General features: G+C 52.4%; 3 protein-coding genes across 10 annotated transcripts in view; 1 reads left to right on the top strand and 2 right to left on the bottom strand.

The window, feature by feature from the left end:
• Positions 1 to 13,630, bottom strand: part of TLN1 (talin 1) — a 32,196-nt gene extending 18,566 nt beyond the window's left edge. The window contains exons 1-17 of one of the 3 annotated variants that reach the window (XM_067743984.1): positions 13,607 to 13,630; positions 7,046 to 7,213; positions 6,705 to 6,802; positions 6,311 to 6,440; positions 6,057 to 6,209; positions 5,650 to 5,792; positions 5,413 to 5,540; positions 4,627 to 4,687; positions 3,868 to 3,972; positions 3,385 to 3,540; positions 2,520 to 2,621; positions 2,274 to 2,350; positions 1,867 to 2,047; positions 1,579 to 1,692; positions 1,357 to 1,465; positions 959 to 1,167; positions 696 to 794 (exon numbers count right to left, since the gene is read on the bottom strand). In XM_067743984.1, the coding sequence (XP_067600085.1) occupies positions 696 to 794; positions 959 to 1,167; positions 1,357 to 1,465; positions 1,579 to 1,692; positions 1,867 to 2,047; positions 2,274 to 2,350; positions 2,520 to 2,621; positions 3,385 to 3,540; positions 3,868 to 3,972; positions 4,627 to 4,687; positions 5,413 to 5,540; positions 5,650 to 5,792; positions 6,057 to 6,209; positions 6,311 to 6,440; positions 6,705 to 6,802; positions 7,046 to 7,175 (1,995 nt within the window). In that variant the 5' untranslated portion in view covers positions 7,176 to 7,213; positions 13,607 to 13,630. Of the gene's footprint in view, positions 1 to 695; positions 795 to 958; positions 1,168 to 1,356; positions 1,466 to 1,578; positions 1,693 to 1,866; positions 2,048 to 2,273; positions 2,351 to 2,519; positions 2,622 to 3,384; positions 3,541 to 3,867; positions 3,973 to 4,626; positions 4,688 to 5,412; positions 5,541 to 5,649; positions 5,793 to 6,056; positions 6,210 to 6,310; positions 6,441 to 6,704; positions 6,803 to 7,045; positions 7,214 to 13,205; positions 13,380 to 13,606 lie in introns of those variants that run through there. The other 2 variants (XM_067743983.1, XM_067743982.1) reach the window with 2 other exon arrangements.
• On the top strand, positions 13,465 to 17,721 carry CREB3 (cAMP responsive element binding protein 3). 4 transcript variants are annotated; one of them, XM_067743991.1, is made up of 10 exons: positions 13,465 to 13,693; positions 13,905 to 14,042; positions 14,148 to 14,295; positions 14,372 to 14,439; positions 14,548 to 14,646; positions 15,856 to 15,962; positions 16,073 to 16,141; positions 16,788 to 16,872; positions 16,970 to 17,054; positions 17,133 to 17,721. In XM_067743991.1, the coding sequence occupies exons 2-10, from the start codon at positions 13,905 to 13,907 to the stop codon at positions 17,447 to 17,449; spliced, it is 1,116 nt and encodes a 371-aa protein (XP_067600092.1). In that variant the 5' UTR covers positions 13,465 to 13,693; the 3' UTR covers positions 17,450 to 17,721. The 4 variants fall into 4 exon arrangements, with proteins under 4 accessions (XP_067600092.1, XP_067600093.1, XP_067600091.1 ...); XM_067743992.1 differs by having other exon boundaries at positions 13,465 to 13,697; XM_067743990.1 differs by having other exon boundaries at positions 13,582 to 13,809.
• GBA2 (glucosylceramidase beta 2) overlaps positions 17,585 to 20,666 on the bottom strand; it is an 11,727-nt gene continuing 8,645 nt past the window's right edge. For 2 of the 3 annotated variants that reach the window (XM_067743986.1, XM_067743985.1), the window contains 9 exons: positions 20,383 to 20,555; positions 20,041 to 20,145; positions 19,724 to 19,831; positions 19,471 to 19,622; positions 19,242 to 19,348; positions 18,953 to 19,095; positions 18,758 to 18,873; positions 18,467 to 18,658; positions 17,585 to 18,171 (listed from right to left, as the gene is read on the bottom strand). In XM_067743986.1, coding sequence (XP_067600087.1) covers positions 17,884 to 18,171; positions 18,467 to 18,658; positions 18,758 to 18,873; positions 18,953 to 19,095; positions 19,242 to 19,348; positions 19,471 to 19,622; positions 19,724 to 19,831; positions 20,041 to 20,145; positions 20,383 to 20,555 — 1,384 coding nt within the window. In that variant the 3' untranslated portion in view covers positions 17,585 to 17,883. Of the gene's footprint in view, positions 18,172 to 18,465; positions 18,659 to 18,724; positions 18,874 to 18,952; positions 19,096 to 19,241; positions 19,349 to 19,470; positions 19,623 to 19,723; positions 19,832 to 20,040; positions 20,146 to 20,382; positions 20,556 to 20,666 lie in introns of those variants that run through there. The other variant, XM_067743988.1, reaches the window with a different exon arrangement.

The following is a 20,666-nucleotide window of genomic DNA, read 5'->3' as shown; positions in this document are numbered from 1 at the left end:
CCCACCCCCAGCGTCTTTTCTCCATTTCTTCTCAATCTTGGTTGGAAGCAGTCACCCTGGAGTCTTGGGAACAAGTCCCTGTACTACCCTTCGGACCCCATTTTCTCAAGTCCTGCCTGGGCCGTGCCTCCCCAGCTCCCGTCATGTTCTGCTCCCCCAGGAGGCCAGGGGAGGGGGCAGAGCGAGTGTATGCGGCTCAGAGAGGACAAAGCTGGGAAGGCCCAGGCCAGAGGCCGTTACCGTGGGGGGATCGGGGGGAGATGGCACCCCAGCCCCTCTGGGCGCACAGATCTGCATGGGAAATCCAGGATGACAAGTCAGCTGAGGAGACGGGCATGGGGCGGGAAGGGGGAGCGAGAGGAACAGCGTCCTCTGGGTGTGTGGTCCACAGGACTGGAAGCGGGGGTTCAAGACGCCCTCAAGTTGGGGTGAGGGCTACATACGGGAAAGATGACAGGCAGCCAAAAACGTATCACCAATAAGGGCCAAGGGTGCACTAACAGGTTAAGTTTGGATTCAGGGGTTTTGAATTCTTATCCCCAAAAAAGGGACTGGGGGTTCCCAGTGTCATCCCTGGAAACAGAGGTTCAGGTTGGCTCTGAGGGGTCAATTTACAGTAGCAGGACAGGAGCTGGATTCAGGATCAGAGGTTACCTCCTAGAAGCTGGGGTCTGGGGGTTGGGTAAGTCACCAACCTGGAAGTGGGGGTCAGTATCACTTTCCCCAATTTGCTGCAACAGCTCCCCACTGGCCTGGCCCACGTTCCCAGCTGCTTGCAGCAGGTTCTGACGGGGCTGTGGAGAGTGAACACCGGTCAGAAGCTGCCTAATCCCTGCCCACATGTCCACGGGTCCTACACGCCCATGGGTCTCACCCTTCCATCCCGCAACATGGACCGCCCCCTTCTCCTTGGGCTCAAACCCTCCCCTCTCCCTAGTGCCAACCCCTGGCCCCTGACCTCGGCACTGGCCGGCTGGGCACTGCGCAGCAGTTCTGACACCGCCCCCGCCAGGCCCTTCGCTGCCTGCAGCAGGGGCCGGCCACTGCCACCTTCGTCCTCCAGCAGGGCAGCCAGCAGCTTCACGCCACGGGACATCTCCGTCAGGTTGGAGGAGATTGTGGTGACTGCACAGCCCACTGCGGTGTAGTCTGTCTCGGCAGGGTCCCCTGGGGGGAGAAGGAAGAAGAGGAGGCCAGTCACAGGCAGTTAGTCACACACACGTCCTGAGAGAGACGTACACACGAAGTCCCTTCCGTGAGTCAAGGTGCAGTCACACCGAGCCAGTCACACTCATGCTTGCACATGCTCGCCCTCCCCTCCACCACCACACACAGAGGGCTGGGCATCCGGCCTACCTGCTGTCAGGTTCACCACGGAGGCAGTACCGGCTGTGATGGCGTCTACCTGGGAGTGGATTTCATGCTTTGATTCATCCATCTTGTTCTTACGCCAGGCCTTCGAGGCCTGAGAGAAAAGAGGAACAAACCTCAGGATCTGCTCTGCTGCAGTTAACCCCAACCCTGCTCCTTGGAGTCCCAGCTTCAGCACCATCGGCCTCTCCTCCGTCCCATACTCACAGCATCCTGGCCCAGAGGGGGCAGAGTGTCAAAGTCATCCAGAGTGGCCTGGGCAGCCTGCACAGCTTGCATGCTGGAGTTGATCGTTCCAGTGAGTGCCTGCTGGGCTGACGTCTATGAGTCAAAGAGAGAAGTAACAGGGAACATTTAGAGGAGAGAGAAGGCAAAAGAGAGCCTGAGGCCGAGAAGGAGACAAATAGGGACACGGGAAAGACTGCCGAACTCCTGGCTAGGCCCAGCCAAGGGGGGCTAGGCCTGGAATCATGGCGGCAGTGGGGGCACTCTTACCAAAGGAGGCATGTGTCCTCGGTGCATCTGGCCACTGGTGATCTGCTGCTGGGCAGGTGGCATGCTGCCCACCTGGAAATTTTCAGGACCAGAGGCTCCGGAGCGCATGATGGCTGGCAGGGCCACGGAGCCATGCTCCACCTTCCCCACCCGGTTACACTGCTGCTGAAGGACTGTTGACCTAGAGAGGGGACGTAAGGGGAGCACTCCGAGGACCTCCTCCTCTCATCCCTTCCCACCCCGCTCTACAGCCTCCGCACGTCCTGTGGTCCGGGCGGTGCGTGAGGTCTCACCACAGCCTGCGGCTGGTTAGAGGCATCCTAAGGACTCCCCACCTCCCACAGTCTTGGGGGTCCTGCCTTGCCTTCCCTGCCCAAGGGATGGGGTCAGCCCAGTTCCCCTCGTACTTCTTGGGGGACACCGAGTCCTCCAGCATAGTAGACTCCTCGTCTCCTTCCAGTCCAAAGTGATCCTTGCTTTTTTTCTGTAGGGAGAAAAAAAGAACAAGAGTTAAAGAAGAGGGAAGTGGGAAAGGCAGCCTTTTCATTCCGCAGTCAGCCATCTTCCGGAACTTGGGTCCCCCTTTCTAAAGGACCGGCTTGGGGACAAGGTAAGGGAGGAGAAGGAGAAGGTGGGGGTCAGGCAGTGCTCACCTTCTTAAGGATGATATCGATGTAGCCAGCAATGAGCTGTGCGATCTGCTCCCCCTCGGTTGTCTGCACCGAGTAGTAGCCATCTTGGTAGTCCCCGAAATCCTAGGGGGACAAGGTGGGGACTCAGTGGGAAAGCCTGAATCCACCCAGGATGGGAAAGGGTGGGGCGGGAGCGCAAGGTTGAGCTGATGAGGGGCGCTTCCCCGCCCCGTGCCAAGAGCCTCTAGGACGACAGCCTTTCTTCAATCTCCTATTTCTTTATTCTCCTTGGAGGGAAATATTTTATTTCCGAGGAGTGCTCTTTATGCTACAGTTTCAAATGCGTGGCATTTAGGAAATCCCTCTTCTCTCACCCTGAATTGGGAGGACACATTTATCGTTTATCATTAAATGACCATAGTTAAGGATTAGTACTAGTACCCAAAATGGAAAAACCACCTTTACTAATTTCCCTTCTCAGTGGGGCACTTCCTCAAGGTGGGATCAGTTTTCAATTCATAATGCCAAAACATAAAGCTAGAGGAGGAAACTACTGTAAGTAGCTGTTGCTGAAAGAGGGGAGGCTTATTTTTCTTTCTGTCACCTTTTTCTTCCCTCTCCCCAAGTTTCCTGTGATCTCAGCTTGCTGGTTACAGTTTTGTTCCGTTGATTTAAAAAAAAATGTTTCATTTAAGCTTTCCTCATTCTCCAGGAGAGTTTCCCCTCTATTCTAATCTCCACGTTCCTGCAATAGTTCCAAAGTTTTCCTTTTTTCTGGAGTTGCTTTCAGTGCACCTACCCCTGAGCAGGGGTGCGGGGGAGACCTCTGTGGCTGTCCCTTCTCTGAAAACTCCAAAGCCCTTTCTCCCCCGAGACCCCAGCTCACCAGGGTGAAGCTCTTGGGAGAGGCAGCCCAGCGTTTGATGTTGGTGAGGTTCCACTCCTGGATCACCTCTTTGGTCTTCTCGTCCACTCGCATCACACACTCCTTAGTGATGCCCAGAAGCCTGGGCACCAACTTGTTTTTTCCTTTCATCTTTTCCTGTAGGGCAGAGGTTGTCATTGGTGTTATTAGTCAGGGGATCAGATCCAGACCACAGTGGGGTGCTGAGGTGGGCAGGGGTGAACCAGGGTGTCTATGGATGGACCTGGGACAAGGCTATGTTAGGATAAAGGTAAAGGGAAGGAAAATGCAGGGTAAGGAGGGAAGTGATGGTGGAGAACTGACAAAGGGGCAAGTTTTCACACGGAAGAGAATGAGATTCTTGGGGAACAATGGGAAATGTGACTGGGGGCAGGGTTAGAGGCTCAGAGAGGAAAGGGTAAGAGTAAAAGTAAGGGTGGGCAGAGAGAAGTATCCGTAACCCACCTTGACCAGGAAGAAGGAGACGCCGTACGTCTTGAGGGAACGGGCTAGCTTCACATAGCGTACCTTGGCCTCGATCTCACTCATCTGTCCACAGTTCTTGTGTGCCTTCGAGTATGAAATGGGGAAACATTTAGCAAAATGTGGGGAGGATGATATCGCAGATGAGGAGTTAAGTTGGGATGTGAACTATGATGGGAGAGCATGATGGGAACAGAGGAAAAGTTAGGGGGATGCAGGCTATAAAAAATGAGAAGGTGAGGGGATGGGGCTGATAAAGGATATGCAGAAGCAATTATTCAAGAAGCGAGGGATACAGTTAAGGAACTTGCAGACATTCTGTAGACGTGAATGGATGGTTAGGAAGTAGAAGGTCAAATACAAGGCCTTTTGGGCTGAGGATTCAAAGAGTGGGGATAACACCTTCCGTCTGTACGAAGATATATACTCTTCACAGTAATTTAGGCATACTACCTCGTTTGATTCCCCTATCAATCCTACACAGGGAAGATAGTTATCCCATGTTAGAGGTAAAGAAAAGAAAACAAGATTACTGAACTGAGTTCCACAGCAGATGCAGTGTGCAGGTGGAGACCAGAAGCCCAGGTCTTCTGCTTTCTCGGTGCAGGAGGGGTGGGAGAACAGCTTGGAGGGTGGAAGCAAGGTAGGGGTGATAAGGAGGGGGCGGGGGTCCATTTAGTCAGTAGGATTAAGCAGCAAAGCTCCCGGGTCATCCCAAACACTTTCCCCATCCCCATTCACCTGGAAGATCTTACGCTCTCCCTTCTGCTTCACATACTCCTTGGGCAGGAAGTCCTTCAGGCTACACCAGAAAAGGGAGGGTCAGCATGTAGTGGACAGCATCAGGGCTATGTGGGCCATGGACTGTGGGCCTAGGGTTGTAAGGAGATGTCTAGGAGAGTATTATCTTTGGGGAGAAAGAAGACTCAAGGGACTAGATTCTGGATTGTCCCTGAAATCGAGATGACTTCGTACTAACTCTTGAATACAGCCTGTGTCCCTCCTTACAGGGAAAGAGACTAAGGGAACTTGAGTCGGAGGCTCATTCCTTCAGGAAAAGAGGGTCGAGAGCACAATTTTAGGGGACCAAGGGCAGAAGGAGCTCACGAGAAGGATGACCATGCTTGTAGGAAGCTGAGAAAGCCACACCAAACTGTAGATATTCTGAGAAACACCAGTGGATGAGACCTGTGAGACTTTGGAAATCTGATGTTCCCTGTGACGAAAATGTACTTTCCCTCTGGCTATTGCAGTACAATTCTTCAGAGCATCTCAGGAAAGTTACATGCTCACTTCAGAGGTAGGGGGCAGGGGCAGGGATTCTGGACTACATTTATATTCCACATGAGGCCAGGGAGGAGACAAATGGACGATGGACGCTGAAAAGGTACCCATGTGGGTCAGACCCTGGGACCTGAGAAGAGGAAACAGGGGAGAAGGACTGGGATGGAGACAGGCCCGTTGTGCTGGGGCCACAGTGGCAGGGAGTCCTGGGCCCTGCCAGGGTATGGGATGAGGGTCACTCACTCGAGGAAACCAGCCTTGTGCTTCTGCTCATTGTGGGGCCCAAACTGGATCTGGCATTGGAAGCCAGCGAACTCACAGGCCTTGTCGAAGGAGACAGGGTGGGAGCCATTCAGGATGTCATCTCGTGCCTGCAGAGCACAGCGAAAGGAGGCTAATGTTGTCTGGGATACAGAGATACCCCCACTGCGCTTCTGCCTCTCTCCCTACCACCCCATGCCAGGCAAGTCCTTTCCCTACCTGCACATAGAGAAGGTTCAGCTGGACAGGGTCCCGGGAGTCCACATTCTGGTCTGAGTAGAAGAACTTCCTCCGGAGCAGAAGCGTCTCGTGCTCCTCCACTCCCTGTTCCCTCAGCGTCCGGCCATGGTCCAGCCAGTTCACTGGGACACAGAGGGTCCCCTCAATGTCTAGCCCCTAGAGCCCCTATGCCATCTAATCTCCGGCTTTTTGTTTGTTTCTTCATTTCCTACCCTCTCTCACTAATATGTTAAGTTCCATGAGTGTAGGACTTTGTTTTACTACAGATGCATCCCCAGTGTTTAAACAGTGCCTTGCAAAAACAAGTATTCAGTAAATAACACAGAAACGGCTGCCCCTGCCACCCTGCTTGTTTCGAATGCCCTCTTCTGTCCCTTTCTGCTTACGCTCGTCATCTGTGTGCAATTTCTGCTTTAGTTTCTCCATCTTCTTTTCATCTCGCAGCAGTGTCTTGTCCTTTCGTAAGGTCCCTGTCACCTCCTCCTTCTTCTCTTCCATGAGCTCTCGAACCAGTGAATATTCATCATGGTTGGTGATGCCTGCGGGAGGGGGTGGGTTGGCAGCATCCCAGGCACTGCAGCCAGGTCTTCCGGCAGAGCTGGGGCCTCCCCCTGCGCCTCCGGCCCCACTAGCCCCTTACCAATGCGGGCACAGATGGTCATGAGCATGTCAGTGACGGTCTTAGAGTCGTCCACCATGACAGTCTTCACAGTGCCATCCAGCATACGGATCTTCAAGGGCCTCTGTTTCTTCCTGTACTCCATGGTGTCCTATTGGGGCAGGAATAGGAAGCAGGGGCCCACTTTAAGCTAAAGGTATTACTTCCTTTTCAGGCAGCCAGAGGCGGAAGGAAAGTAGATTACTAAAAGGAAGACTATGGTGGCTCGCTCGAAAGCAGGGTATTATGACTGCCTGTAATAGAAAGAAGGTATGGGGGAGGTCAGAGACAACAGATGCGCGTGCTGAAAATAGGAAGTGGAAGGAGGGAAGTGATGGAAGAGGATATTGGTGGTCCTTGATGAAGTCATACTCACCCCATTTCGGAGCATGTAGTAATCCAAAGCTTTCCCGGCCTCCAGCCATATACCCTTTTTGGGGTCATCATCTGACAGAAATAGCCCAAAGTCGCTGGCTAAAAGAGAGGATGGATCACCTCAGACTTATAAGGACCCCAATGTGGCTGAATGGCTGCACCACTGCCCCTTATTATTTTCTCAGTGATCTGGGGCCTAAAGGGGAGGGAGGGAACCAAGGAGCACAGACCTGAGAGATGAAAAGCCTTGGGGGACAAGAAAGTCATCCCCCAAGGCCAAGAGCCTGGGAATGAGAAGGGACCGAGGACTCCCGCCCCAGCCATCTGGGTCGTCAGACTCACGAGGGCCAGACAGGGCCTCTGGGATCCGCTCACGGATGATGCGACAGGCGTCATACACCATGGTAGACGGCTCGAACTGCATCGTCTTTACCACATTCCCAATGCTGATCTTCAGCGAAAGTGCAACCATGGTGGCGGCTTCTCCTCTCCAGCCTGGCTATACCTGACCTGTGGCATCAGGGCATTAGAATACACCCTTGTTGGAGGAGAGGAGGCCCCCCAGATGGAGGCCCAGGAAAGGGAGTCACCAAAGCAGATAGCGGTGAAGTTGGTTTTGTTTTATTTAATAATTTTAAAGAATGAAAGATGAGTTGCATCAGATGGATGCCTAAGGTGTCTAAGACATCTGAAGGAGAGGCTGATCTGCAAGGTACAAAAGCAGGTCTGAAACGCAGTGTTACCCGAGGACACCGCCCCGCCCCCAGCACTGGAATCAGTGCCTCCCTTTTTTCTTCCAAGTGTTTCTCTCTTACCCTTGTCCCTGCTCACCTCCTTTCCCAGCCCCGCCTCTGCCCTGTTTTCATCCTTCCTGGTTCAGTCTTCTTCCCTCTTTGTCTCTTACTATACCCTGCTGGCTTCTTCCTGTCTGGAATTTTCAGAGCTCTGCCCTGACTCATCATATGATCTTCCCTCTCACAGCTTTAGCCTCCTCCTCTGCAGAATGAAGACGTTATATTAGATAATCCCCAAGGGCTCTTGAGACCTGCAAACACTGTCTCTAGCTAGTTCGGCAGGGAGGCCAAACACTTGCTGTTCAATCCATCCAGGCCCACTTGTCTCAGCTTTCCTCTAACCTGACATGCTGGGGGCCTCCCAGAGGAGCTTGGCCCATGTTTGGTTTCCCAGCAGTCAAGCTAGAATCATGATTTTCTAACCCAAAGGGATCTCAGAAGTGATCTAATCAACTCTTTAATTTTGCTGAAGGGGAATCAGACCGTGTGTGTGTGTGTGTGTGTGTGTGTGTGTCTGTGTGTGTGTCTGTGTGTGTGTCTGTGTGTGTGTGTGTGTGTCTCTCTGTGTGTGTGTGTGTGTGTGTGTGTTTCAAAGCAGGTCAGAGAAAGAGCCCAGTCCTTCTAACTCAGTCCTTGCTCCTTCTAAGTCACCAAGTTACTACCCAGTTCTCACGGTAACTCCTCCTATGCTCTCTCATCTTCAGTTAGTCCTTCTGAAACTCTGCCCTCCATCTCAGCTGCCTCTCCTGACAGTATTTTCATTGCGGCCGGGGACACCAGTCTCATCGAGCCCTCCCAGCACCACCTCTGAGTGGAGGCGGCAGGCAGTGCAGAGTGTACCAGACCACACGTCTGCCTAGCAGCTGATGATGTGACCCAGCTCCGCACAGAGATTGGTGCCTCTTACCTAAGAGAGTGAGCAAATCTAGGCTGCCCATTGCCCTCTCTACAAACTGCTAGCCCCAAAGGGGAGAAAGCAGACTAGACAGAAGGCTGGAAGCAGAGGTGGGGGTGTTAGGAAACAGCAGCTGAGGATCAGGGAACTTGGCAAGGGGTATGTTTTTGGAGGGTGAAGAGATTAGGAGGGATTGAAAAATCTAGGTAGAAACAGGAGGCAGGAGGCAGATGTGGGAAAGGTCTGGACCAGGGATATGATAGACAATTTCTAACCTTATAAATAGTACAGAGTCTCAAAAAAGCAACAGCCACAGCTCGTCCTCTATCGTTACTCCCAAGAGCGGACTCTCCCAGTCTCCCCACTACTAGGTTTCTACTCCCCTCCCCATTCCTGGAGCACCTCTCCCCATAGCTGGACAGACCTGGCTGTTGGGTCGCTGGAAGGTCTGCGAAGCTGAGGGCACACTGAAAAGACCTTAGACCCTAAGCTGAAATTGCATGTCTCCCCCCATTTCCTCCGGACATATGGACACCCCCTTCTTCCTCAAGCACGGAAACCTCTGGTGAGACCCCGATAAGGGAGTTGAGTCATGGCTACCCTCACTTTCAGGCTGGTCCTCAGTGGACATCCACATGGCTACAAGAGGGTGAGGGAGGAAAGGGAACTGAGCGAGTTGGGGGCGATGATAGCACAGAACCAGGCCCCTGGAAGTATGGGGAGAAGCTATCCAATTCCTGTTCTGGCCTGAGAACTTTGCTCCCCTTTCTATCATGTTTTATGGAACAGCAACAATGCCCCCCCTCCGTGTCCCCCTCCCAGAGAACTCCTCCTCCCTCAAGACATTCCTGAGATACATTCCAGAGGAGTTGGGCAATTGTGGGGGGGGGAATAGAGGACAGGAGGTCAAATCCCAGCAAGGAATGGAATGTAAATGTACTGGGGGTAAGGAATTTGGGGTACATAGAGAATACAGTCAGAGCAGGTACCCACAAAGGGAGCTACAGAAAGACAGGGAGTTACAGAGAGGGACAAAGGGAGAGAGAAAGCTGAAGACAGAGTCAGAATGTAAGAGGGCTGGGGGAGTAACACTCAGTCTGTTACCAAATTTGGCCTCTGAGTCTGTAACCGCTGAGAGGGAGGGGAGGGTTGTGGGTGAGACTGACATATCCGGCCTCAGGCTGCTGGAGGCTCATTTAGGGCTGGACTGGGCAGCTGAAGGGCTGGACCTGACTTCCCCCAGCACGACCCTTCCCCACCTACATCCAGATCCATGCATATTCATTCTCCCTAGATGTACCCCAGCCTATGCAGAGAGCTCTTTCCCACAAAGCTACTTACACAGTCTCTACCTACACATTATCTCAAACACACAGCCCTACACAGATCCATCACAACCACGTCATCTTCCCATGGACTCCACCCCAGGCACACAGCTGGGACGTACAAATACACCTCTATCGGCAAGCACACAGCACTCGGCCCCAACACCTCTCCTCTCATTATACAGACATTCTCCTTCCATCCATCCAGTGAGCATTTTCGAGGGCGTGTTATGGGAAGGCCTTGGGCCAAACTCTCAGTGGCGGGTAAGCCCTAGCCTCTGCCCTCAATGGGCTCCTGGTCAGCAGAGTGGATGAGCTACATACAAAGTTACAGAAGGCAGGATGTGGTAAGAACCAGGTGGTATGTGCTCACGGGAGAGATCCCTTTAGGTCAGGGAAGGGGGACTAAAATGTCTTCACGAAAAGTGTCATTTGAAGTTAGGATTTAAAAAAATAAAGATAATAAAAAATAACAATGATCTTTTATTGACTATATGTTAATTTCTTTGTGTACATAATTTCATTTAATCCTTACAGCAACCCTGCAAGGTAGGTGTCGGTATTTCCATTGTTACAGATTAGGAAACTGAGGCTCAAAGAAGTTAAGCACTTGTTCAAGTGTTTAACTTGAACAAGTCACACAGCTAATAAGTCACACAAACGAATAAGTTGTGAAGCCAGGATCCAAACCCAGGTCTCTGACTCCGAAGCCCAAGCTCTCTCCACTATTCCAGCCAGCCGGAGATGAGTCAGGGGTGGCATTCCAGGCAGAGAGAATAGCATAAGCAAAGGTGGAGAAGCAGAAAATCACGGAGGGGCATTCAGGGAAGTGAGGAGGCAGGCTGGTTGAAGCACAGCGTACCTGCAAGTGAGCAGTGATGGGGAAGTCAAGGTTAGGGTGGAAAGGCAGGGGAGAACTTGGCAGGAGTATGCGGAATTTCACCTACCGGAGGGCAACAGGAGGCAAAGGGAGGCTTTGATCAGAGAAGGGGCATAATCAGAACTAAACTTTAGGAAAATAACTCTGGCATCTACCTTGGAGATTGGTTGTAAAGACACTGCATTAGCACAAGTGGGAGGTAATGAAGCCAGAGTTAGAATGGTGGAGAGGAGGACATCACTCATTACAAATTTTAAGAGGTAGAACTGACAGGAGCTGATGACAGTCTGCCCTCAGGAACCAAGGCCCAAAGTCAGGCTGGGGTCCCATTGCTTCGCGTCATCAGTAGGCACTCAGAGTGGCTGGGAGAGCTTGAGTTTAGGCAAGGAAATGGGAAAGGGGGAATGAAAGGAGCAGATGGAGCTGAGAATGTGAAGATGAGGCTGCAGTTAGGGGATGTGGTTAGCAGCCAGGTAGGGGCAGAAGGGATGGGGTTAGTGACTCTATCAGGCTGGAAATGGGGAAGACAAAGTGTAAAGAAAGACTGGGAAGATAACAGTAGGAAAAATATTCTATAGTTAGTCACTGGATCAGGCTGGGGGAAGAGGAAGAATATGTGGATGGTGGCTAAGACAGGGAATGATGGAGTGAGGTCAGAGGCCAAGTCAGGCTGCAAGAGGTTGAGAAGAGATGTGGTAAGTGGCTAAATTAGGCTACATTAGTGGGATGGGGGGGAGAGTGAAGGGACATTGGCAGTGTCTAAGTAAAGATGGAGTTGAGGGGAATGGGATGCAGCCAGTGGCCGGGTCAGGCTGGGTAGGGGATAGTGTTGTGGTCAGTGGCAGGGTCAGGCTGGGAGTGAAATGGGGGTGTGGTCAGTGGCCTGGCTGGGCGTGGGATCAGCAAGATCCAGTTTCCTCTTTGGGTCTCATTTCCTCTTTTCTCTTGGGGCAGTGGGGGAAGGGGATCTATAACTAGACCAAGAAATTACGGAGGCTTAGAATCAGGGAATGGCACATAGCAGGGACCGTAAAGACCTGGCAGTAGTGTTGGACTGGTGGTGGGGTATTCAGCAGATGACCTGGAGGTATGCACTTGAATGAGTGGGTGAAAATGGTGGGAGAGTGCTTTAAAATGATGGGAAAGCTCAGATTTGCACGAGAGAAGGATGTGCGGATTCAGGGGTGGGAAGGGAGGCAGAATTGACACTGAGAACGGATGGTAAGGTGAACAACACGGGAGCATTAAAGGCAAGGGAAGTATTCTGTAAGTGGGTAGGCCTGAAGGGTGTGAAATGCAGGGCCAGGGAGGAGAGCTGGAGGGGAAGGTTTAATATCCAGGGAATGAGGGAAGACGGAGGCAGTAGGGCTGAACTTTCAGAGGATTAAGCCATCCCCTTCTCCCATGGGAGCAGTTTCCTTGGTCTGCTTCCTCCTTAATCACCATCCCGTCTCCCCTAGGCAGTCCCCCACTTGTTACTAAGCCTTGTACACCTCCTGAGTCTCTAACCCTTTCCCACCTCCTATCTTTTAAACAGCATGGTCCAGGAACCCCTGCCCCTCAACTGTGGTGGTCACAGCAAGAGCCCTAGGCTTAGACAGTAGAATGAAGCTGGAATCCCAGATGCTTGCAATTCTAGCTGAAGCCCAGAACCCTTGCCTGAAATTAGTTTGTCATTTCTCTGGGCCAAAGAAGCCCCTGTGACTACAGAGGCATAAGAGCCCTCCCCGCAAAACAAGGGCATCTACTTACCGCCAATCTCTTAAATTTACCTGCCCGAGGTCAACCACCCTGACCTCAACTACAACACCGAGAACTGCCCGAGATTCCTAACATTAACCCTGACCCTAATTTGTCTCCTGATTCCCAGTACTGGCTTTGACATTCATCTCTTTCTTAGCACACACCTGTGTGCTAAGAATCCAATCCCTGATCCCTAATTTTGATCTAATTTTTACCTTTAGCACCAAATCCCGACCTTAACCCTAAATCTTGACCCCTAAACCTAAAGCTCATTTGTCACTTGATTCCTGATTCACCCCTTCCGTTTATCCCTAATACTGACTATGCCAACCTTCTCTAATCCCTAAAACTGGACTTCTAACCTAGTTCCTGTTGGTGACCCTTAACCTGTCCCTGAACTCTAACTTTGACTTATGTTGGCCATCCTAGAAAACAAAATAATGCTCTTAATCCAAACTTCACCTACACAAAACACACCTGACTCACACTAATAAATCTAAATTTTAACCCCGGTTTTATAACTCCAAAAGCTAACCTTAACTCCTAAACCCAACTCCACCTAATCCGCAACTCACCCAATGTGTTCCTACTCACCCGCTATCAACTAACCTCAAAGCCGATCCCCGCCCTGCGCCACACTGCCATCCACTCCTCGCCCTCCCCCAAACTCATCTGCTCCCAGGAAGGGCCTGGCTCCTGAAAAACGGCCTATTTAACTCCGAGCATGGAGATACACTGGACGCTGATCTCTCCAACAGGACCCGAAACAGACGCAGAAGAGTCAGCGGCCCCGCCCGCCCACCCGCATCCCGGACCTGGCCTCGCAGCCCCACCCCGAAGCCCCAGCTCGCCCGGTCCTCCCTACCTGCGCTGCCCGGCTCTGTGCCCCGCCCGCTGGTCCGCTAACCCTCTCGTTCTCCGGGTGGCTCTCAGGCTCCGGCCTCGCCCTCTCTTCGACACTCTCTCGGCCACTTCCGTCCCGGGAACGTCCCCCACCCGCGGGCGGCGCCCTGGGCCCGCGCTCTATGGTCGCGGGGGCTGCAGGAAGCTGCTCTGGCTCCAGCTCTCGATGCTCGGGAGCCCGCCGACTACCGGCAGCCCCTCCCCGGCAGGAAGCGAGGGTGCGGCGCAGCCAGAGAAGGCGCCCGAACTGCGCCGGAGTTCCCTTTTAGGCTCTAATCCTTCCTTCTTCTAGCCCGGGGAGAAGGCGGGGTCGGTTCCCCAGAATGCCCGCCCCCAGGGAGTGAGGGGGCGGCAGGCACGTACCCTCTATTTGCATAGCGCCCGGGACGTGGCGCGCACCGACGCCGCTTCCGCGTCGGGGGGAACTCCAAGTCCCGGAATGCCTCTCGGGTAGGTGCGTCACTTGTGTTGTGTTGGAAGTTGCGGGGAATCGAGTCTGGGAGGCGGGTCCGTTTTCAGAGACCCTGCTAGCAGCTAAGAGGAAAACCCCGCTGAGGAGCCTATAGGTGGGGTCGACTGACGGTCCGGGTCGCGCGTAGGGTTGGGGATTGGGGCCGGGTGGAGGGGTGAACTCCTGCGTTTCTGCACATCCTTTCCGTAGATGTCTCATATGGAGCTGGCGTTGGACCCGGGTGACCATGACCTGCTGGGCTTTTTGCTAGAGGAAAGCGGAGGTTTGGTGGCGGCGCCCGATGAGGGCTTGGAGGCTCCGCTGGGTTGGGAGCTGCCACTTTTTGAGGTGGGTAGGGGTCTGAGTCGGGGAGGCCCGGGGCCGGTTGTGGGATGTGTCCCTGAGGCAGTGGGAGGTGATAGGTTAAAGCCTGTTAATCTGAACCCTATGCAGGCTCTGAGCAATTGGGACGTAGAGGATTTCCTGAGCTGCCTGCCGAGTCCCCCAGCATCGTTGACCGTTTTCAGCAATTCTAACCCCTGTCTTGTCCACCATGATCACACCTATTCTCTCTCACGGGAGCATGTCTCCATAGATCTAGGTAAGTCTGTAATAAGTGAAGTTTTGGGGGAGGAGAGGACTCACGGGCCTGGCTATTCATACTTTCCCTTTTTCAGATACTGAGAGATATGGAGAAGAGGGGGCTCAGATGACTCCATTGCATGTGGAGGAGCCGGCAGAGCAGGTACTTGACTTGATTTACAGGAGGATTATTCCCCGCATTGCACGGGTTGGGGCAGGATTCCCCATTCGTTTCTGACATCCCTTTGCAACTCTGCTGCCCACCTCTCAGGAACCCCAGGAGATTGCTAGGCTAATACTGACTGAGGAGGAGAAGAGGCTCTTGGAGAAGGAGGGGCTTACCCTGCCTGGGACGCTTCCTCTTACTAAGGTAAGACTCCCATTGGAGGAGGGTTGTGAGTCCCAAGTAGGCCAGTTCTGTTAATTTTATATCAGTAACTTGAAAAAGAACTGAGGTGAGAGATTAGCACATTTGTTGTTACTAGGAAGCTGGAGCATGTAGTTAGTGTGCTGGGTGCAAGGGCAGATGGTGGTTTTGCAGGGCTTGTACAAAGTTTGGTGTGCTTTTTAAGTAAAAATTCAGAATTATCAGGGTAATATTAGTAAAGGGATTTGGAAAGTACTGTGCAAGCATGGGTCCCTGACACTTATATTTCACTGGTTTAGCACTAATCTACCTATAGCTGAATAGTAGAATTAAGTATTAAGGTTCATCAAGGCTGGATTGAGTAGTATAACAAGAATAAGTGTAAAATCCCGATTTTCAAGCAGTGAGTGGTGGCTTCACATGCACAGCATTGTGATACTGTGATGAAATCAATGTTCATTAACAGAAAGGTTAAAAGAATTTTAAGTTCTTAAAAGTACAAGTTGAGGGAATTCCTTGGCAGTCCAGTGGTTAGGACTCTGTGCTTTCACTGCTGAGGGCCAGGGTTCAATCCCTGGTCAGGGAACTAAGATTCCACAAGCTGTGAAAAAAGAAAAGTACAGGTTGAGTCAACAGTGTGATATGGCTACTAACAAAGTGAATGGAGTTTGGAAGCTGTATCGTCAGATACCAGTAAACTAACAGTGTTGCTGCTAGAAGGGCAGTAACCATCTTGCTCTCCTTTTTACTGGCCAGAAAGCATCTTAGTGTCCAGTTTTGAGCCCCGATCTTTTACAGATATTAAGAGGATGCAGTCCATCCTGCGAAGAGTAGATAAAATGATGAGTTGTTTTTTGCCCAGTTTTTTTTAAACTCTGAATAAATGTCAAGTGCTTTTAAATAGCTAAAGACCTTTGTTCTATTACAGCCCCAGAGATCAGGTGCTAGGTAAGTCTAATAGGTAGAAATAATAGAGGCAGATGTTGGCTCACAATAAGGAAGTTTTTTTTTAGTTAATAAAATTGTTACAGTGGCTTGGCTTGTGAGGGCATTAACAACTGGTCCTCAGAGGCACTCAGACAGAAGCAGAGTGCCTGTTGGTCAGGGAAGCTGTAGAAGGAATTTCCACATTGGGAAGATCGAACTCAGTTGCCTTCAAACTCTTTGGTCTAATGTTCCTCGGATGATACCCCTTTTCCTGTCTTCTCTCAGATGGAGGAACAAGTTCTGAAACGAGTGCGGAGGAAGATTCGAAACAAAAAGTCTGCTCAAGAGAGCCGCAGAAAGAAGAAGGTGTATGTGGGGCGTTTAGAGAGCAGGTATAAAAGGGAGCAGAACTCGGGGGTGGAGAGAACAGAGGTAATTGGAAGTGTTAGGTTTTTTAAGGGTGGATACAGGCCATGCCCCCACATCCCTGTTATTCCTCCAGGGTTCTGAAATACACAGCCCAGAATCTGGAGCTACAGAACAAAGTACAGCTCCTGGAGGAGGAGAATCTGTAAGCAACTCTTCGACATCAGTCCTTTCTCATCCCTCCCATTTAATACTGTCTCAGTCTTTCTCTTGCTCCACACTTGATTTCTAATTAGGCAGCTCCCACGTGTAAGGTCTGGTGCTTGGCCTTTAGTGGGTCTCTGATTCTAAGAAGCTCATAGTAGCAGGGAATAAATTTGCAAGTAACTGTGGATAAGTATCAAGAAGGAGAAAGGAGGGAATAAGAAAGACCTCATGTGGCGGATGGCATTTGATAGTAGATAGGATTCTGGGGTGGAGGTGTGGGGAGCATTCTAGGCAGAGAGAACACAGCATAGTCCAGTCTGGCTGGAACCCTAACATGGGTGAGTTGGGCTGGAAGGTAGAGAACGTATAATCCCTAGTGAGGATTGTGTGCAGAGCCGATCAGGCAGTGTAGAACCACTGAAGGGGTTTGCAGAAGGAGTTTAAATCAGGGCAGAGAAGTGTGTGTTTGTTTTAGTGAGGTCAGGCATTTTGTTCACAGAGAGGAAGAGATCACTTGCAAAAATAGGTCCAAAAGTAAGAGAGGATCCAGTGCACAGGTGGAGGGGATGAACTTAACAGGAGGGTTTTGTTGTATGTCAGGGTGCCAGGCCAGGGCCTGCTGTCTGTCCCCTCTCTTCCTCTAGGTCCCTTTTGGATCAGTTGAGGAGACTCCAGGCCATGATGATTCAGACAGCAAACAAAGCCAGCAGCGGCAGCACCTGTGTCTTGGTGAGGATGGTGATGGAAGGAGAGAGTCTCTTCTCAGGTGGCACGGATAGGGGTGCAATGCAAAGCCCTTCTTCATCTCGTTTCTCCTGTGCTCTAGGTCCTGCTGTTCTCTTTCTGTCTCCTTTTCGTACCTGTGATGTACTCGTCGGACACAAGGGGGAGTCTGCCAGCTGAGCGTGGAGGTGAGATCCTTGAGGATACCATTAAGGAAGGGCTAGGGGAGAAGCCCAGCCTGCCCTGAAGGGCATTTGTCTCCTCAGTGTTGTCCCGCCAGCTTCGTGCCCTCCCCAGCGAGGACCCTCCCCAGCTGGAGCTGCCTGCCCTGCAGTCAGAGGTACCAAAAGACAGCTTGGACCATGAGCTCCAGGCTCCTAGCAATTCTTGCTGCCTCTTCTATCACATGCCTCAAGCTCCTAGCACAGAGCCTCCCCTGAAGTTAACACTGCCTGACAGTTTCTCAGCGTCCTCCTGCCCAGGTCCCATCTCTCCCCTGCATGCAAATCTCACAAGTGAGGGAGGATGGCTCTCTACCCACAGCTCCACGTCTGTTATCTTGCCGGGCAGATATTCAGGCTAGGTGTGAGGATGTGGGGGCCTCAGTCATGGTCTGCAGCCCCCAGTCTGTGTTCAGAGGAAAAGGGACGGGAGGGGGCTCGCCTTAGGTCCTGGTGCCCTGTCAGGAAGCCTGAGGACTCAAACACACCACACTTACTGGCTTTCTGGGTCTTTTATTTGTACCCATGTATGTCTGTCACCCCATGAATGGGCCTGGGGGAATCAACTGACCTCCTTGAACACTTCATGCAGTGAGGGGATGGGGTGAAGAAAGAAATAAATAAGTGATTCTGACGCATGGGTCACCCTCAACCCCTCTTTACTGGCGCGGTTGGGTGGGGAGAAGGGAGGGCATGATTGTCCTGGTGGCTCAGGGCTGCAGGAGAGTGGGGGTGGGTGTGGAGGAGGAGGAAGGGCCAGGCTGAAGGCTGGGCTGTTAGCGCCTCCTTCCACAGTTCACGAGGCGCACTCTGGGATTGGGTTTGCCACGGCTTCCTTTGGTCCAAGTTTGGGCCTGGTGCTCAGTCCCGTGTCCTGTTTGGCGATTGGCCCAGGGGCCTTTTTATGCTGCTGCTGCTGCAGGGCCAGCTGCATGGCCCAGATGCTCAGCGGCCGCATGTAGGCCAGCGAGCGGAACACCTGCTGCTGGCAGTACGCCTCAGGCGTCTGGAAGGCCAGGCCCAGGCGTTCCCACACAGTACGGTAGCAGCCTTCAGCTGTCCGGAAGCCCTCCCAAGTCAGGCCCTGTCGGGAGAGATGGCAGTCATATTACTTGGCAACCTCTGAGTAGCTATTTCAGCTGGACAGATGGAGAGAATAGGGTCTGTGCCCTCAGGGAGTTCCCAGCCAGTGGGGGAGATAAACTTGACTCACAGGCAGAAGCCTGAAGGCAGGAGATAGAATGCATGCCAGGGAAAAGGGGGAGGCTCTCTGGATGGATAAGATGACATTGAATCAGGCTGTACATAAGTTTGATGGCTGAGGAAGTTTGCTAGGCCAAGGTACAGATTGCAGAGAGTTGGGGAAGGGAGTGAATTACCTCTTGGATCATGGTGGCTGCCAGCCCGTAGACCACACCCACCCAGACTTCATCAGACTGGACACTGGATCTATCAGGAACACCATGGGGCTGCATTCCATTCACAGCCCCCATGGCCCCTCCTGCAAAGCCCTGGACATTGAATTCAAAGACAGTTTGGAGAGCACGGACCACATGTGGGGTAGGAAATACCTAATGGGGCAAGGGAAGAAACACAGTCTCTTAAACTTGGTTCCCACCTCCAGGAAAAACCCTTACCTTTCTCTCCGGTTCCTCCTCCTAGTCTCTCACCTCACTGTCTCCTTCTCCTAGGCCACTGGCCCTCAGGAACCACTGGCCAGCACACTGGTCAGACATGATGCTATAGGACTGAGGCTGAGAGCTGCAGTCATAGTTGTAATAGCGGCCTGGAGAAGGGGAAGGACAAAGTAGGGCTCCTTGCCTCCCCAGAGCTGCCTTAAGATTCTTTAGGATCCCCCAACTCACCATTCCACAGCAGTCTCTCATAGGCTTCTTGGCCCCGGCTAAGGATGGAAGAAAATTTATCCTGGACCTCCTGTGCCCCACACAGAGCAGCCATCTTGACCATCACAGCCACAGCTGCCAGCCACAGTCCTCCACAGTAAGCACTGATCAGAGACACAGGTTCAGGGATTAGCCTGGCAGCTCTAGCCACTCCCATGTAGAAATAATAGGCAGTCACTCGTCCTTAAGCCCACAATCCCTTGATGCTCAGTTCCCCACCTCAGGCCCCTGGAAATCCCTACCCCCCAACCTGGGGCCTGTGGTGACCCATCCATCATAGGTTTGGTCTGCATAGCCTCCATTCTCAATGAGTCCATCTTGGTCCTTGTCAAACTTCATTTCAGACTCCATCACGGCCTAGAGAGGGACCAAGATACTGAAGACCTAGATGCTAAGAAAAGACAACAGTAGCCAGCCGGGCTCTCCCCAAACACCAGGCAGCATGCCCCTGGCATGACCACTGCACATGCATCCCTTACCAGACACACAGGCCACATGTCCCTCAGGAAGCAGTGGTCACCCGTCAGGTAATAGTCCCGATAAACCTGCAGCACAAACTTCAGGTTCAGGTCCTTCCAGTCCGCAGTATCATGGACCACATATGCATTGACCCGGAGCCATGGCTCATCATCTGGGGAGGGGAGAAAACCTGTTTCATCTGCACTGCAGGGTAGGGTAGAGGGTGCAAAAATCCGAGGAAGAGAAGCTCACTTGTGGTGGAGGGACTTTTACCTGGATCCCCAACATCATGAGGCACGACGTTCCTCCTTTTCACAGGTGCTATTATCCCACTCATCAGGTACTGTTGCTGTGCCAGATCCTCCCTGAGAGTGGCCAGAGCTGGGGGAGCAGATACACAAGCGGGGGGCGCGGGGCAGGGAATGGGTAGGCTTGGGGTAGGGCACAGAACTGTGTGTGTATGACTCCAGAGGGGAACCAATACGCAGGATCCACATTATGTTTGGGTCGAAGAGGCAGTGTGAGGGACCACAAAGGTTCAGGGGCGTGGGGAGCTAAGAGGGCGGAAGAGGCACAAAAGGGACCCTCACCCATGTCATACTGCAGGCTGAGCTCGAGTTTGGGCCAGAGCATGACGAGGGCAAAGGAAGCGTAAAAGTGGACATCATATGTGTTGTACATGCGATATTCCTGGCCTGGAGAAATGAAGGAGACACACTGTTGCCAGGATTCCTGCTGATCCTTCATACTGCCCTGCCTAGCTGCTCCTCTAGCATTGGGGGTGGGGCACTGTCACACTCCATACCTGACACTTACCCCTCATCCCAACCAGTACCCTGGGATAGGCAAAACCCATCATCCCGCCTGGGGGCAGGGCACCAACTGGCCTCATGGATATGGCCTGCCATACTGCGTACACCAGCGGCCCATACCTTCAAGGTAGCCGAATCGACCATACTCTCGTAGGAGGGGGCGGAGCTGACACATGCTCCCCACCGGCTCCTCTCGTAGGCAGTCCTCAGGAACTTCCAGCCATACTGTGCCCCCATCAGCCAGGAAGTATAGTTCATTGAACAGCGCAGATTTGTACCAGGCAGGCAAGGATCTGGGGAGTCAGGAGGAGGGAACAGTCCAGTGAGTGTGGACCTCCCAGGAAAGGACGGATTCTGGGGTTCAGCAGAGTAGGGGTCCCAAGTGAATCCCAGCCCAACTCTGC

This window comes from Pseudorca crassidens, chromosome 7, assembly GCF_039906515.1.
Source record: "Pseudorca crassidens isolate mPseCra1 chromosome 7, mPseCra1.hap1, whole genome shotgun sequence".
NCBI lineage: Eukaryota > Metazoa > Chordata > Mammalia > Artiodactyla > Delphinidae > Pseudorca > Pseudorca crassidens.
This window is presented reverse-complemented; position numbering and strand designations above follow the sequence as displayed.

Bases quoted from the DNA above. Each gene is read 5' to 3' on its own strand.
- CREB3 (XM_067743991.1), top strand. From the start codon at position 13,905: ATGTCTCATATGGAGCTGGCGTTGGACCCGGGTGACCATGACCTGCTG. The intron at 16,873-16,969 runs GTGAGGATGGTG...CCTGTGCTCTAG, and splicing joins GCGGCAGCACCTGTGTCTTG to GTCCTGCTGTTCTCTTTCTG. The intron at 17,055-17,132 runs GTGAGATCCTTG...TTGTCTCCTCAG, and splicing joins TCTGCCAGCTGAGCGTGGAG to TGTTGTCCCGCCAGCTTCGT.